Below are 18,494 nucleotides of genomic sequence, written 5' to 3'. Positions count from 1 at the left end.
ACTGCTGATACAGAATTGTGTATTGAAAAGGTTTTTGCAAAGTGCTGTTTGAAATGTAACCATAGTGTGCCCTACTGGAATAGAACAGAAATGTGCATGCACTATTGTAATTGTTTAAATATATTTCAACTGTGGAAACTGGAATACAGGAGGTTAACTTCAGAAAAATAGCTGAAATTAAATTACTTTATGGCTATGCAATAAAAGATGATATCTTTCAGTTTTCAGTGCAACAAGAGACACAATGTGTGTACTAGGGAACTTTCTGTATTGTCTTTAGGGTGAAATAATTACTAGTCTTGAAATGTAGAGGAATGTAATTGTTTTATGACTTCCAGCATCTGCCAAAGATCTGAGGTCTATGTATTTTACAGGTAGATGCTAAATATTGCTAGGTTCTAGCAGTGGGGGTTTCACCTTGGAACTAGAGTAAAATGTCAAGACATGATGTCATTCTGCAAGCTATCCCAGCAGTAATATTTGAGATATTAATCTGAGGAGTCTCTTAAGAGAGATAGTACATTCTGTATTCAGTCTTGGACCTGACAAGAACCATTCAGCACAACATCTGCTTTACTCTAATTAAGTAAGTTACCTGGTGTATAGTAATTCTTTTAGATTCAGTCAGGAATATAGCAAAGCTTAGTTTAGATATTATTCTTTATTTATTTGAGATTTCCCTGCAATGCTGTTTTAAATATTTCCTGTGATTTTGAACTTTGATGTCACTGTGAATATATACTGAGTATTTTTTTTTTTTATTATTTATTAAATATATTTAAATCTGTCATTATGGCTGATCTGTGTAGAGGTATATAAGTTTTAAGAGTACTTGCATATTTATTTGGTGACACTGTACAGGCCCCTCCTAATAGCCTTGCTGTTGATACTACCATTTGTATTAACAGTAACAGTACATAGTAAGATTTGACACCCTTTGTTAAGGGGCTTAAAGTAACTGACAAGAAGTTGGCTGGTGGCAGTGATAACTACCTTATAGTCTGGGCAGAAGGGGGCATAACTAGTAAACCTGTGCAAATCAAACCTCAAAAAGTTTGTGTGTAAGCTACTTGCCAGGGACACAAAGCACTGGTTAGACAGAGAGGGTACTGGTAGGTCTTGGCATGGTCACTCGGCTGAGATCTCAACTCTCTTGCTGTGCCAGTGAGGAGTCTTATTGGGATCTGAAAATAGAGGGAGAGACCAGCCCTGGACTAACTGTGGTCTCTGTGTACTCTTAAGGGAAACTGCATTTGATGCAGAGAGCTGCATCTGGAAATACTGTGTGTGTACCTGTTATCCTTCCAGTGTACATCCCCCACTGTTGCCAGTGGTGAAGATTGAGGCTTCTTGATTACTGGTCCAGAGGTGGGTCATCACAAATGCATTATTCCCTGTTGGATGTGATCATATAAGCATTATTCCCTCTTGCATATGGTTATAAAGGCATTATTCTCTGTTGGACATGATCATATAAGCATTATCCCCTGTTGGATATGGTTAAATAAGCATTACTCCCTGTTTGGATATGGTTATAAAGGTATTATTCCCTGTTGGATGTGATCATATAAGTATTATTCCGTTAGATATGGTTATAAAAGCTTTATTCCGTGTTGGACATGATCATATAAGCATTATTCCTTGTTGGATAAAGTTATAAACACATTAATCCCTGTTGGATGTGATCATATAAGCATTATTCCCTGTTAGATGTGGTTATAAAGGCATTATTCCCTGTCGGACATGATCATATAAGCAATATTCAGTGTTGGATATAGTTTTAAAGGCATTATTCCCTGTTGGATGTGATTATATAAGCATTATTCCCTGTTAGATATGGTTATAAAGGCATTATTCCCTGTTGGATATGATCATATAAGAATTATTCCCTGTTAGATATGGTTATAAAGGCCTCATTCCTTGTTAGATGTGGTTTTATAATCATTACTCCCTGTTGGATATGGTTATAAAGGCATTATTCTCTGTTGGATATGGTTATTAAGGCATTATTCCTTGTTGGATATGGTTTTATAAGCATTATTCCCCATTGGATATGGTTATAAAGGCATTATTTTTATTATGGTTTTATAAGCATTATTCCCTGTTGGATATGGTTAAATAAGCATTATTCCCTGTTGGATATGGTTGTAAAGGCATTATTCCCTGTTGGATATGATCATATAAGCATTATTCTTATCTACTCAAGCAGTAGCCGTAAAGGCAAAATGAGCTATGTCCCTTGCAGTTCTCCCATGATGTAACAAAAACGGTCTTTGATGTTATGTTCTGTCTTATCGAAAGCCTGTGGATATGTGTGGAACAATAGGAGACTGCGTTCCCTTGTTTTTGCTGTGTTTTAAGTCGTCTATTTTATGACTGGTTTCTATGCTGTGAAACACGCAGGACCTCAGTGAATGTTTGATAACCTCTCTTTGTAATGTAGCTATTCGTATTACTATCTTGGAAGGCATTTTTATGGGTTCCAATAAACCCTGCGGAACTTGTCTCATTTTGCTGTAAAAGCATAATTAACATTTCCACTACATGTATGTATGTGTTTATTTTTTGCTTCCAAATGTGACCTGGAAAAAAAAAAGTAACATGCTAATTTTTAAAAGAAAGGTTTTCTGCTGAGGGCACTGAATAGATAATATTATATTTTTGTGTTTCATTTCTGATGCTGTTTATTCATGGCATTAATTGATCAACTAATTTAAAAAAGTGATAAGTATAGCTTCACCTGCCAGTGGCCCCTTTCAAAAGAAATAATTCACAGTTGTTAAATTCTATTTGTAACATTAGTCTTGATTGAAATAGTTATTCTGATGCTGTTCCTAGCAAAATCACATCCATGTCTGAATTTAGCTAAGATTTATTTTAAACCGAAACTTTGTGTGTCATTTTACAATGCAGTCTGCTGTCAGAAATTCTCCCTGCACATGTAACTCTAGCTTATGATTCAGAGGGTGAGTCAGAGTCTGAAGGTTTAGAAGGATATATTGTTAAAGATGAACTTGCAGATGTTATAACTTTGTCTTTGCTACAGCTAATGTCTGAGCATTATAAGTAGCCTTCTATCTAACTAAAGAAAAAGCACATGTTGTGTTAGTTGACAGGTATATTTCTGTCAGAGAGACCAGTGCTCACAACACTCTTCCTCAGAACATTATACCTTTATCAGAGGTGGTATTTATACATGTGTACTGCATTCCTACTAGGTTTAAAGGTTTGCAGAAATGTTATAATGTGGTCGAAGATTGAAAGATGTGATCAAGTCTATTTTTCCTGGTATGGGTCAAAACTGATTTAGCTTCAGCTGAAGATGGTACCAATCTAGTTTCAGGCCTTTCAGTATATTAGAAAACAGAGGTAATCCAGAAAGCTTGAGTCAAGTTTGGTATCCCACCTTTGACTCAGAGGGTGACGGGACTAACAAGAAATAGAGTACAAAGGATTAGTCTAGATAAAATGACTTTAGCTAGCAGATTTAAGAGACTCTCTCTCATACCATCCATGTGGGAGGAATAAAGACACTTTGTTGAAGTTTTAAGTAGTCTATTTAGTTAAGTAGATAGATGGATGAGGACAGGAAGAAATGGAAACAGATGATCTGCTGTGGCAACCCCTAACGGGAGCAGCCGAAAGAAGAATAAGAATATAGATGGACGAGTGTTCTTGTTATAATATATTACATTCAACAAGTCAGTTATTTAATGGCAGTTACAGACAATGGTGGGAGGATCCAGGGAAGCTTAGTGGAGGAAAATCTGGGAGATGGAAAAACAAGGACCCAATCCCAAAGCTTAGAGGTTAGTCTCCATTTTAATATTCCTGAATGACCTATTTACAACTTGCTATTCTGTGTTTGCATGTCCCCTAGCCTGCCTAGCTAGCTGGCTATCCATTAAAATCATAACTACCAAAATGTCCAGTATGTACTGGTCCAGGTAAGCTAATAATAATAATAATAATAATAGCATATTCTGAAGCCAATGTGATTTTTTTGTGAACCAGCTAGATTTTGTTTCAAAAATATTTTTGCGTTAACCCTCTCATCTATAGGGACATTGATATTATATTTACTAGAATTGAAATGGGTAATAACCTACTATGTACAGCTGATAAATTACTTCAGTAAGGTTTCTTTCTTAATTTCTTTTCTATTATGAGTTATTAGGCCTGTGTCTAAATCTACTGTAGTAACCTGCATCTAAATGTACTATATATAAAATAAGCTTTACAAATTTGTTACATATTGTGCCTTTGCCATGTGGCCTGGACCATGCTTGAAAACAGTCCTTGGATCAGTTCACCTATCTTGTTAGCAAATTCTAAACAAATTTATTTCAGTGTTGTTTGGCAAAGCAAGTTAACAGGTGCTCCAGAGAAATAAAATCACACTCCTGAAATGATAAAATAACCTTTAATTGAGAAATTCAGACTTGTGTGGATTTTATTAAACAAAAATTCAGTTTGGGATCACTGGCTTGCTGGTATTCGTATATTTTCTATCTGCTGTTCGAGTGAAGTAGTTGGATTAACCTTTAATGTTGTTGCACTCATGTCTGCTGAGGTGGTTTATCCAGGCATTTGTAGATTTACAACTTGGATAAATTGGCATGATTTTGTCAAGCATTATTATTTTTAGGTTGGCAGTCCACTTTATCTGCTGTTTGGTACAGCTTTTCTCAGTAGGCTTCACCTGAGGCTGTTCCACCTCAGTGGTTTTGCATCATGAAAAGTGTGGAGGAAACCCTAAAGTCATCAAATGGAAGTATTCCTTATCACTAGAATTTCTTCTGTGAGATAAGGTTTGCTCCTTTCTTTATGCCAATGGTAACTTATCTCTAGTACCCATGGTATGTCAAGCAGCATATGAAAATTTCCAGTGAACTGTAGGTGCCAGCCAAGTCTGATGTTCACTGATTAGTATTGGGTTTATGTCTGAAAACTTCCTTGTGCCAACATTTATATATTTATTGATTGATGGATTGATTGCTTTATTTAACATTTGTTAACTGGGAAAGTCCAACACATTTACCAGTTGCCATTTTTTTAGAAGTATCATAAGTAACAACTATGCTGCATAGTAAAAAATGAAATAGAAAATTTGTGTAGTAAAATGATAACTGCTCCAGTGAACAATGCTTTATTAATGCATAGTCACTGCCTTTTTGATGTAAAATGCAATCTATTTCCTTATAAAGTAATTTCACCATTTCTTGCTAGTGAGGTCACATAATGCATTGTTTAGGTGTATCTTCTTCTATCTTCCAGAAAAAAAAAATTGCGGCAGATGCGGCAATGAAGAAATGCAGAAAAAATAAGAAGCTGTTCACATTTTAGGTTTATTGCATGATTTACTGACAGTTAAAAAAAAAACAAACAAACAAGTGCAAAAAAAAAAGGATAATGTAGTGATATACAGATGATGACTTGAATATGACAATTAAGTTCTGACAAAAATGTATCTGTTAAGATAAATTTATACAAATTATTTTTGTTGTCTTACAATTTTTGTTTTGTTTTCTTGTAGGTAAAGATGAACCCAGCAGCTACACTTGCACAAACTGTAAACAGACATTTACCAGTGCATGGTTTCTTCTACAACATGCCCAGAATACGCATGGACTAAGGATATATTTAGAAAGTGACCATGGAAGCCCCTTGACACCACGGGTTGCGATCCCAACAGGACTAGGTACAGAATGTGCTTCTCAGCTGCCACTCCATGGGATTCACATTGCCGAAAATAATCCCTTTAACTTGCTAAGAATACCAGGGTCAGTTTCAAGAGAGAGCTCAGGTCTTGGAGAAGGTCGTTTTCCCCCTACACCACCATTGTTCAGTCCTCCCCCAAGGCATCATTTGGATCCACATCGGTTGAGTGCAGAGGAGATGGCCCTAGCAACTCATCACCCTAGTGCCTTTGACAGGGTACTGCGACCTTTGGCAATGGAACCACCAGCTATGGATTTCTCCAGGCGACTCAGAGAGTTAGCTGGAAACACCTCCACTCCTCCCTTATCTCCAGGTCGGCCCAGCCCTATGCAAAGGTTACTACAACCATTCCAGTCTAGCAACAAGCCTCCATTTATGACAACTCCACCCCTTCCTCCACTACAGACAGCTCCCCCACCTTCTCAGACTCCATTGAAATCCAAGTCATGTGAATTTTGTGGGAAGACCTTTAAATTTCAAAGCAATTTAATAGTACATCGTCGAAGTCACACTGGGGAAAAACCTTACAAGTGCCACCTTTGTGACCACGCATGCACACAAGCCAGCAAACTGAAACGTCACATGAAAACACACGTGCACAAATCTTCACCCATGACTGTAAAATCTGATGACGGACTCTCCACAGCCAGCTCTCCTGAGCCAGGTACTAGTGATCTGGTTGGAAGTGCTAGCAGTGCCCTAAAATCCGTCGTAGCCAAATTTAAAAGTGAGAACGAGCCTAATATGATTCCAGAAAATGGGGATGAGGAAGACGAAGATGAAGAAGATGATGAAGAAGAGGAGGAAGAGGAAGAGGAGGAGGAAGAGTTGACAGAAAATAACAGTAGGCCAGATTTTGGATTTGGTATTAGTTTAGAAGCAGCCCACCACCATGAAAACAACTCCAGGCCTTGTGATGAAAGCCGGTCCATGCCAGACGTAATGCAAGGGATGGTCCTTAGTGCAGTGCAACACTACACTGAGGCATTTCATCAAGTCATGGCAGAAAAGCATAAAGTAGGACATCATGCTGCTGAAATGGATGCTCACAGAGACACCTGTGATGAAGACTCTGTTGCAGGAGAATCAGATCGCATAGATGATGGTACTATTAATGGTAGGGGGTCTTCACCTGGGGACTCTGCCTCTGGGGGATTTTCAAAAAAACTACTTTTGGCTAGCCCGAGCTCCATGAGCCCTTTCTCAAAGCGTATTAAACTTGAGAAAGATTTTGATTTGCCACCTGCAGTTATGCCTAATTCAGAAAACGTTTACTCCCAGTGGCTTGCTGGGTATGCTGCTTCTAGACAGCTAAAAGATCCATTTATAAACTTTGGTGACTCCAGACAATCACCTTTTGCCTCTTCTTCAGAACACTCTTCAGAAAATGGTAGTTTACGATTTTCCACCCCTCCTGGGGAAATGGATGGAGGGATTTCTGGCCGCAGTGGCACAGGAAGTGGTGGAAGTACACCCCATATTAGTGGTCCTGGACCTGGGAGGCCTAGCTCAAAAGAGGGTAGACGCAGTGACACTTGTGAGTTCTGCGGCAAAATCTTCAAGAACTGCAGTAACCTTACTGTCCACAGGAGGAGTCACACAGGAGAAAGGCCATATAAGTGTGAGCTCTGCAATTATGCCTGTGCCCAGAGTAGCAAACTGACCCGGCACATGAAAACACATGGCCAGGTGGGAAAGGACGTTTACAAATGTGAAATTTGTCAGATGCCTTTTAGTGTGTATAGTACCCTGGAGAAACACATGAAAAAATGGCACAGTGATCGAGTGTTGAATAATGATATAAAAACTGAATAGGGATATAATAACATCAATGGTCTCTGCAGAGTTTCATTTCTACTACAACGTAACTGAAAACAAATGGAAGCTAAGGATGTTAGAAAGTGCTTGTCACCAGCACACCTGTTTCTTCTTTTTTGTCACTGTTTGAATGCATGATTTGTATTGGGGCAATACTATTGCATTTATGCAAACTTCGAGCCTTTCTCTTGTGCAATAATTTACATGTTGTGTATGTTGTGTGTGTGTGTGTGTGTGTGTGTGTGTGTGTGTGTGTGTGTGTGCGTGCGTGTGTGTTTTTTTTTAATTTTTCATTTGGACAGCATGTATGGTATGTTTGGCAGTGTTTAAATTATCCATGATTTGGTGTTGAGTAAATGTGTCACTGTTTCCTGTTCTGTTTTATAAAACTGGCACCATGCTGCAAACATTCTTAAAACATACCGAGTTCAGTTTTGTTTTGTTACATTGAGGGAGGCCAGTCTCTCAGTTAACCCTTTCTGGATGGATCATTAATAGTGCTGAAAATGCTTTCTTTATAAAAGAGATAAAAAACATCTCTCCTGAAAGGGTTGTTTTAAAGAATTAATTGGATATAAAAAATGATTTAAGTAAAGAAAATTGCAAATTTGTACTATCATTTGGTTAAATTTTATCTGAGTGCCTTGGATATATACTGAAACTATTTTGGAGATTATTCCCACTTCTTGTAAGCTTGAAGCTTCAGCCAGTGTGGGAATAGCACACGGTCTTCAGACCTAGTGCCTGACTCAGCGGCATAAATTAAACAATTAAAAAAATAATGGCTACTTTTAATGGCCAAAAACGTTCGAGTTAATCATCATTCTCCCTTCATTTTTGCAATGAACCCATAACATTTAATAATCTAAAAGTAAATTTGTCCCTGCTGCGAGCTTAAAAGTACTGGGAGCTTTCATCTGGAGTTCTCAAATTCTCTGTAAACGGCAATGATTATATTAATATCTGTAATAGATGAATATTTTTTCCACTTATGTTATATTAATTCTGGCACAAACAATGTCCAAGTGCACTTGATTGCTGAAATGAATATACTAACTGTAAACATAAAGCATATTGTACTGTGTGAAAAGATAAAAAAAAAAGAAAAAAAAACTGCCATGGATTTTAGAAGGTAACAGAACATAAATAATTTTGAATTATGAACACTGCTTGGCAGACTTTTACCTTCTTTAAAAATTGCCATGTATAGTAAGTTTATAAGCTAATTCCAACAGTGATGATTAACTACGAATCATTTTGTTTTTGAACTGTAAAAAATATTTTAAAAGAGTGGCAGTATATGTCTGTGCTCCCTAAAAGTCTGACTTAATTTTTTTCATACACTGTGTGCTATTTGTGTTCACATGGAATATGATTCATTGTTTTTTTTAGTTGATTAAGCTAGCATCAGCCCCAGTTGGTGTTCAGATAGCACTTGACTCTGCCTGTGATGTTTGTATCTTTTTAATCAGAGATACAGAGGTTGAGTATAAAATAAGACTGCTAAGATAGGACAACAAAGTGCACTGTACAATTTTCCCAGTTTACAGGTCTATACTTAAGGGAAAAGTTGCAAGAATGCTGAAAAAATGAACATGATCTCATTAACGAGCATAAAAACACTTTGCCAGCCATTTACTTGACTAATGAGCCTACAGCTACTTTGGACGCAACACAACAGCGCTGTGAATGGAAACAGACTACACGTACATAAAATGAACGATTGCTCTCACTTCTACAGTGCAAGAATTTTTGTACAAAACTTTTTTTTAAGATATAAATGTTAAAATTTTTTAAAGAATATTTCATTATGTTTAGGGGGACTGTATTTTAGGGTTCCATTGTCTTGGTGGTGTACAGAAATTGTTCATCATTTATAAAAAGGTAGTGGAAGTTCTTTGCCTTGGATCTACACAGCTCTTCAGGTTCTATAAAACTTGCATTGGGGAAAGGTTTAAGATTATATATAGTACTTAATTTAGGAAAATGCACACATGGTGATTCCTATGCTAAAACACATTTATGGTCTCTACTTTTTCTGTATTTCTAGAATATGGTATTTGAATTAAATGTTCACCTAGTGTAGGCACTATAGTATTTATATTGAAGCTTGTATTTTTAACTGTTGCTTGTTATCTTAAAGGTATCAATGTACCTTTTTGGTAGTGGAAAAAGACACAGGCTGCCACAGTATATTTTTTTAATTTGGCAGGATAATATAGTGCAGATTATTTGTATGTTTCAAAAATATTAAAAAGTGTGACATTGTACAGTTAAAATGCCATCTAATGGCAATTTGGGGAAAACATGCTAGATCGTCACACTAATAAGCATAACAGAGAGTTGTACATATCTTTTTTGTTTCTTTTTTCTGCTGCCATACTGTATGCAGTACTGCAAGCTAATAATGTTGGTTTGTTCTATAGTGTGCTTCTGCCCTTCACCTTCTTTAACCCTACATTCCAGCATCTCAAATTCATATGCAGTATGAAATGTTTTGCAGTTTTTTTCATTGCCAAAAACTAAATGGTGCTTTATATTTAGATTGGAAAGAATTTCATATGCAAAGCATATTAAGGAGAACGCCAGCTTGAGTTGATAATTTTTTGTAAATGGCAATGCAGAATATTTTGTTATTGGCCTTTTCTATTCCTGTAATGAAAGCTGTTTGTTGTAACTTGAAATTTTATCTTTTCCTATGGGAGTCACTATTTATTATTGCTTATGTGCTCTGTTCAAAACAGATGCACTTAATTTGATCTTTTATATATATTTTTTCTTTTTTTAATGACCAAAGGTCATTACAACCTGGCCTTTATTTGTATTTGTTTTGGTCTGTTGATTTCTATTGGAAAAACATTGTCTTTTTTTGGCAGTTGTCTGCATTATCTTGTTCACACATCCATTTTTGTCCCTTTATTGAAAAAAAAATAAAATTTTTAAAGTATATTGTACAAAGTCCAGTTGTTTTATTTGATTATTTGGGAAATTTTAAATAAAATCTTTCACCACTGTTTTTTATGACATGAATTATTGAGGCAGAAAGAAAACATTAATGCCTACACTAAGTGTATGCTAAGTGTATACAGTCTTTATTCAAGAACATCCCAATCACTATTTTTCTGCTTTCTGGTCACACAGAAAGATTTCACTAAGTGCATGTGTAGTTTATACTTTTTGGTAACTTTTATGAATCCACCTCAATATTTAAGCTGCAAAAAAAAAAAAAAAAAAAATCGGCAGGAAAACTAAAATTAGGAGGAAGAAGGTAGGAGTTATGCTTGTGTTGTCTGTTCAGTCAGAACAGTGTACACTTAGTGTAAGCATTAGTAAATCCCAGGGGTTATAAATATATATAGATGTTAAAAATAATTATGATTATTTGTATATTTCTACAGCTATCCATCTGTTTAATATTTTATTTTCATATTATTTTTATCTAAAACCATGTAAGTGAAGCAAACCATTTTATGAGAGTCTGTTGTAAAAAATAATAAAGGTCTTTGATAAACTAATCAATTTCATACTTTGCTGTGCTGCCACTTTTAAGAAGCCAGTCAATGGACAATCTTTCCATGAATATCTGGGCAGTTCTTTTTTTCTTTTTTTTAGCACACAGCACACAATCTGAAAGATTTTGCTTCTGTTTATGTTGATTCCAGTTTGTCTGTATGTATGTTGCTAAACAGGGTTTTTATGTTTTTAAGATATAAGAATAAAATGTTTGTATGGGAAATGTATTTTTCTATTTTTGTTCCTTAGATTTGTTCACTGTACACAGATTTGGTGCAAACAATTTTTGCTAATTATGATTTGTGATCTGTTTCAGAAAACAAAATGTTTATTAACGTTTTGATGTTTCTGTGTACCATATTTATACATGCTTGCCTACGCAAGGGTTTCAAGAACAAGTCATGACATGCTTTAAAAATAAATGAAGTTATGTGTACAAAAGCCATATATATTGTTTTGTTGTGGGGGCAAGAGTTAAAATATGACACAGTGTAGTAGTGCATGTGTGATACTAAATCACTGCACTCTTGTGACTTGTAACAAAACAGTGGAATTCTCAGATGGATCTTGGCCGAGGCAGGGAAAAGCCCAAGAAAACTAATCTGTATAATGCCATGTAATTATGGAGTATAAAGCTGAATGAAAGCAATGCTCAACTCCTAAGTCAGACAAATGTTGACACTTTACTTTGAACTTTGGAAAACATCTCTGGGTATGACTCAGTTTGTGGTACCAATCTATATCTGGTAGTTAAGCACAGAGACATAGGACTATGAGCTGCTAACACTTCTGACTTATTTTGCAGGCTGTATAACTCTTGTAGAATATTAATGCACCCGCAATTTGTTTTTATTTTGTGATTAAAAAAAGACAGTGGTACTGCAGACTGTTACACAACAAAGAGAGTGAGAATAACTTTATGAACAAAAGGGGAAAAAAACAGAGTACATCTTTTCCAAATTCTCAAGGCTCTTACAAACATGGCAACACTTACTTCCAAAACAGCCCATTAACTCATTTTTGCATTGGTAAAAAGCAGTAATCAATCACAGCATCTCAAATGCTGTCTTCTTGAGTCTGTCCTTCTGTGGGTTACTTCACAGGAAGAGGTCCAGTTGTTCTCCAAAGTGTCCACAGAGATTCTTCTTCATCTCAGCATAACATTCAGAACCAAAGTTCCATGCAAGCTTTGCCTCTATATGAGAGTCCACCTTCTCTGCTTTATTAGGGCTACGACCCTCTCTTTTACATATCATTTAACTACATAACTAGTGCTGTTAACTGAACCATGCAGAAATCATTTCTTCCCAATACAAAAAAAAAGTCTGACTACTTAAAACAGGTCTATATATATTATTTACCTCAATATTTATATTTTGCATCCTTTTAGTATACCATTCTACCAAGAACCACATTATGTTACAATAATCATGTAGCTTGATACCCTTGGTTTGAGGCCCAACAGATGGGCTTTGAGCCCTAGATAGGCCATTTGCATCATAGTGGTTTGAAGCAGGTTTGCATTTCACCATGAAATTAAAAGGCTGCAAGAAATGTACCCACCTACATACTGTTGTGTTCCTGTTCTTCTGCCTCTTCAACTACAACAGGGGGGCATGCTCTGTAACCAGTGTATATCTTCAGCCAGGAAAGTAGTAATGACAACACTTATTTGATTGCCAGACATTTCCTTTTAATAATAGAATACATGATTTTAGCTGTACTTAATTTTGAACTGAGGAAATATATCGGATGCTCTTCCCTAACAAACTCTGCGGCAACATTGCCTCTAGGTATATATCTGCTGTATCAGTATATACTGTAATTAGCCAGTGGAAAATTAGAGAGATTAAGGCAGGCTCTGAACTTAGTGTTTTCTTCCATTGTCTGCCTCTTTTGTTCAGTTCATATTATGGGATGTCTTCCATTTTGTCAACTATATAACTGGTCAGATTGCTGATGCAAAATAATAGTACCCAGCCAACCCAAAGAATGTACTCACGTGCTTTTTGGTGCCAAGAAAAAAGTCAGTTTCTCACAGTTTCCATTTTTTCTTTCTTGGGTTAGACGTCCCCCTACTAAGGACATGGCCTAATGTTTTAACTGTGTCATGGCTGACTTGCTTTTGCTGACATTGACAGTTAATCTGAAGTGTCTCAGAGAGTCTAGTACAACCTGTACCTTAGCTAGATGGGAGTCCCAATTCTCTGAGTATATTATAATATTATTTTGGTAAATGGTAGCATATCTGACATGGAGTTTTAGGACTCTTGAACATAACTTTCCAAAAGGCTGGAGGCACTATATATAACTTGAAAGAAAGGACAGAACATTGCAGCAGGCCCTCCATTGTTGAAAACTGTGTCATTTCTTTGCTTCATCCATTAGAGGGATCTGCTAGTGTCGCTTTGTTAAGTCTAATGTCAGGAATTTTGCCTTCCATAACCTTTTATTAGTTCATCATCCCTAGGCATCGGGTAGTCACTGACTACTGGGGTACTCTTGGGGTTGTATTGTCAATATGATAGTTACAAGGAGTGGATGACTTCTGGAAAGATACTGTTATGCATTTTTTTACATTAGTTTTAGTCCATGGCTCTGACCCAAGTTATTTGTCTGTCTCAGCCCTTCCTGGACAACATTCGTGTCAGTGAAGGATTCTATAACTGCTCCTAATTTGCAGTTGTCTGCAAATTTGGTTAGCCAGAGTCCCTTGACATTGGCCTTGACTTCAGAGAAATAAATCCCAAACAGCAGCAATCCAAGGGCTGATTCATGAGGGATTCTGCTGGTGACTGGCCTCTTCGCAGAGGTGGACTTCACAATTCTAACTTCCTGGTCCTGTCTGTGAGCCAGCTGGCTATCCACTGGATGACATGAGGGTTATACTTAACCTCTTGAGTTTGTCAGCAATGCCCAAGTGGGGTATTGTGTCAAATGCCTTGGCCAGGTCAAGGCAGGCAGTGTGAACTGTTTTGCTTTCATCCATTGCTTTGGTGACCTTCTCAAAGATGTCCACCACTTTGAGTAGGCATAACCTGCCCACGATGAAACCAAAATGGGTTGGGTCCAGTGCCTGGAGGTTTCCTATGTCTTTATTGATCATTTCCATGATAATTTTTTCCATGGTTTTGGACATGAAATTAGTAAGACTTATGGGTCTGTAGTTTCCAGAGTCTGTAGATGGCGCCCCTTTGTGCAGAGGGATAACTGTTGCGGTTCTACATTTTTTAGGCACAAAGCCTGTTTGGAGGCTACAGTTAAATAATGACTCCAGTGGGCCTAATACGTCATGTTTCATGCTATTTAGAAGGCATCCTGGATATTGTCTGGGCCCATTGATGCAGTGTTCTTAGCCGTAGAGAGAATATTGAGGACCTGTTCCCTAGTGATATTAGGGGGGAGTTATATTTGATGATATTTCCTGAGAGGAGGTTGAGGGGGAAAGAGGTATAAAGTTATAGCTGAATTTGTCTGCCAGTGGGTTTGCTACATCTTTTGGCTCAGTATTGGTAGTTCTACTAACAATGAGCTCTGCACAGAATTGTGTATTGACTTTGATGCTGTGGACATAGCTAAAGAATGCCTTTTGGCTGTACTTGGCCTGGGAGGCCAAATTTACCTAAAATTTGGCCTTTGTAGATAGACTTTATTTTTCCTCTGAGTTGTTTGTTTAGTTTGATGAGAGTGCTTTTATCTTTCTGGGTGCTACACCTTCTAATTTTTGCCTTTTTTTCTTTTTTTTTGGTGTAGAACCAATTGATGTTGTGACTGCAACAGATTGGCTTGTTTGCTGAGTTATTTCTATACTTATTCCTGGTGGGTACTGCTGCCTCTATGCAACTATTAACCTGTTTGTATAGGGCTTCTGTGAACAGTTTCTTGTAGGCAGCAGTGTTCTTATGGTTTATGGAGGCTTAAAATGTTGTGAGGTTATCACTAAATGTTGTTGGAAGTTAGCCTTAGAGTAGTTCCTGAACATTCCAGGATTAGTTGGAGTACTAGGTTTTATTTTTTCTTCAAAGAAGCCCATTTCTGGTCTGACCTTACCAGAAAGGATATTACATCAGGGGTTATGCAGCACTGTCACATATTAGTGATGACCATATCCAGTATGATTGTACTCTTGGTCAGTGTATTGATACTCTGGTCCAGGGAGTTTGTGTTTACAAAGTTCAGGAATCTATGCCTGCACATTTGGTGTCTTATATGATTCACAGTTAATAGTGGGACAATTAAAGTTGCCCGTGAATGTATTGTGTTGGATGGTTAGTGTTTGCAGTAAGCTATGTTTACTTACAAAACATGCGTGCTTACCTGTGTTATGGGTTTCCTGGGTCATAGTGGGGGACTACAACTTGCAAACAAGTGGTATGAGGTTTTAGTTATGGTCATTTGAACATGGAGACACTCAAGTGCATCATCCTGTTTGACCATCCTTGAGAGCTATTTATTTTTATGTAAATTGAGACATGTTCATCTTTAGCCCCCACCAGTGTAATAGCTGGCCCAAATGTGTGAAGACATTATAATGTTGCACTGCTGGTGTGCTCACTGTGGCTTTAAACCATGTCTCAGTAACTGCACAGATGTCATAATTCTTTGGAGTGAGGACAGCTTGTAAGGAGTAGAGTTTCTTGTTTAGACTGTTAGCATTGAGCAGTAACACCTTTAGATTTTCTTGGTTTTGATTGGCTATGCCGGAAATACTTTCAGTTTGCTACTGCCTAAAAATGGCACTGTGGGAGAGGCAATGTTTTAACTAATAGAGAGGGAGAGGTTTAGACCATCCCTTGCAAAGCAGTGTGGTCTGTTGTACATCTCCTTCCATGCTGACATATATTGCACCCCCTTAGAATGACACCAGAAATTAAGCCTATTATTAAATTCAGTCATCTTCTGTTAGTATTGTGGCATCATCATCCTTGGAGATGGTAAAATCTAATTAATAATTAATTAATTAATCTGTCCTAATTAATCTAAACAAGAGCAATTTAAATAAGCTATCAGTATGCTACAACAAAATAGCAAAATTCGCCAGAAACTCCTCCTACCGCACCCACTACTGTCAGGCCCTTAAACAGCTTTCCTGACTAGAACTCCCTAACACCTTAGCACTAAACTAACTTCCTCTAGCTCACCAAATACTGTACCAACCTGACAAAACTCCAGCCTTACAAGACCTGATCACCCTCTACTACAGTAACCGAGAACTTAGATCCACTAAGAAGGTAATAATCGCAATCTCCAAATCCCATTACAGTTCTGGTGACTCCCTGTATTCAAGCAACATTGCCAAGACTTGGAACTCCCTACCACTACAAATCAGAGTACAACCTAACAAAACCATCTTCAAAAACAGCTTATTTCTCACCTAAACAACTCCTGGACATGCAACTGCCTAGCACCTGGCTGACATATTCCAACTCCTTTCCCCTACCCACTATCCAACCTCTTTAAAACTCCCACAGATGCACTATATATTATCACACGTTGCTTGTAACTGCCTAGCACCTGGCTGACATATTCTAACTCCTTTCCCCTACCCACTATCCAACCTCATCTTTAAAACTCCCACAATGCACTATATATTACCACACATTACTTGTAACTGCCTAGCACCTGGCTGACATATTCTAACTCCTTTCCCCTACCCACTATCCAACCTCCTCTTTAAAACTTCCACAGATACACTATATATATTATTACATGGTACTTACCAACTCACTGCCACCTACTCCCCACTGCCCCATCTATACCCACTAACTGTTCCACAGACTAAGTTAAAAACCTTTCCCTTAAAATGTCAATGCACCTCATATGAACTTGTCTATATTCTCTTCCTTTTTTAGTTTTCCTTTCTTGTTTTATCTTCAGTGCATCTTCAAGATTATCTCTACTGAACATACTGTAGGAACAACAAACAAATGTTACTACCTGCTACACTTTTAATTGTATGTCTAAACCACTATGCTTATGTAAATATTTTATGCAATCATATGTTATTGTCTGCTATATTTTTATAACTGAATGTGTAAATATCTTATGTATAGTATGTTAGCAATTGTTCTGGTGCTTTTCTCCCCGGGCTTCTGCTGAAAACAGACAGCTCTGTCCAGTTGGACCTTCCCGGTAAACAAATGTAAAATAAAATAAATAAATAATAAATAAAATGCTGCTCAGTGCTAAACTCATACCAGTCTGGGACATGTATTCTGAGAACTGCATGATGTCTGTCTTCATATAGTTTAAGGGGTATGTCTCAGGTCATTTACACCAACATGGACTATGGCTGAGTTATACTGCCAATGACCTGAGTGTGTGTGTGTGTGTGTGTGTGTGTGTGTGTGTGTGTGTGTGTGTGTGTGTGTGTGTGTGTGTGTGTGTGTGTGTGTGTATGTGTATAATGTGGAGGTTTCTGGCCCCTGATAAGCTACTGACTATGACTTTCTCCTTACTCAGCCTGGTGTGAAGGACATCAGTTTGTCTCACAATAGAGTCTCCAGTGCCCAAAATGTTGGATTGTGTGGTAACTTGCCTCATGAGCTGAGAAGCAGAGACTCCATGATATTTAGCTGCAAGTGCTGATGCAGGTTTTGTTTTGAAAGAGTGCATTTGGGGCTGCTGAGGATATTTGTTATGTGTACTTCATCTAGGAGGCATTTTGGGTTTAGGAAGATTACATTTAAGTGCCTCAATTTGCATGCATGGGTCTAGGTGTCTGCATTGTACTGTGTGTGATAGGTACAGTTTGTGTATTACTGACAACCTGATGACACTAGAAATGCTTTTATGTGAGTTCTTTGCCACCAGTGACAATGTGTAAATACATCTCTCACATGCTGTATTAGTTTGTTTGAGAATTAGATGGTTATCAGTAAACCTAAGACAATTTTTATATTGCCTCAACATGCCCATATCCACTATGCTGGTAATGGAGATAGCTGGGAAGTTCATATCCATGGCGATAGGCCATTTTGTATTGGTTAGACAGTCACAGTGAGAATATAAAGTAATGTAAGAAGTACCTGGTTTCAACCCTGGGGTCAGTGCTTGTCATTACAAACTAGTTGCCTTGTTTGCAACTAGTTACAGGTGAAATTTCAAGGATGCATTTACAGGACTCATGCTAGCTCAAGGTGCCAGGGGGAAACTACTAAAGTAGAACCTGATGATTTATGGATGAAGTATTTAGGGAGATATTCTGAAGTTAGGTTACACAGTAGCTAGTCAAGAAATACTTAGTGAAAAGAAATAATTAGTTTTGTCAAGAATAATGAAAAGAGGGGATTCAACTAATCGGCTGTTACCCGGCTGCTGTTAATGCTGATCTCACCACAGCAACACACTGCTGGGATACAGTGCATATTTACTTCTTCCCTCACCAGAAGCAAAACACTAGCACAATCCCAAGATAAGAAGCAGGTAACAGTGCTGATCCA

The 18,494-nt window shown here is 37.4% G+C and overlaps 1 protein-coding gene across 1 annotated transcript in view; it reads left to right on the top strand.

Moving 5' to 3' along the window:
• Window positions 1-11,279, top strand: part of BCL11A (BAF chromatin remodeling complex subunit BCL11A) — a 359,617-nt gene extending 348,338 nt beyond the window's left edge. The window contains exon 3 of the mRNA XM_044054948.1: window positions 5,537-11,279. Within this exon, the coding sequence (XP_043910883.1) occupies window positions 5,537-7,536 (2,000 nt within the window). The 3' untranslated portion in view covers window positions 7,537-11,279. The remainder of the gene's footprint in view (window positions 1-5,536) is intronic.
• Window positions 11,280-18,494: the final 7,215 nt, after the last annotated feature.

This window comes from Protopterus annectens, chromosome 1.part2 (genome assembly GCF_019279795.1).
Source record: "Protopterus annectens isolate FY-2018-M chromosome 1.part2, PAN1.0, whole genome shotgun sequence".
Taxonomy (NCBI): Eukaryota; Metazoa; Chordata; order Ceratodontiformes; family Protopteridae; genus Protopterus; species Protopterus annectens.
The sequence above is the reverse complement of the archived record's forward strand: the minus strand, read 5'-3'. Positions and strand labels throughout refer to the sequence as shown.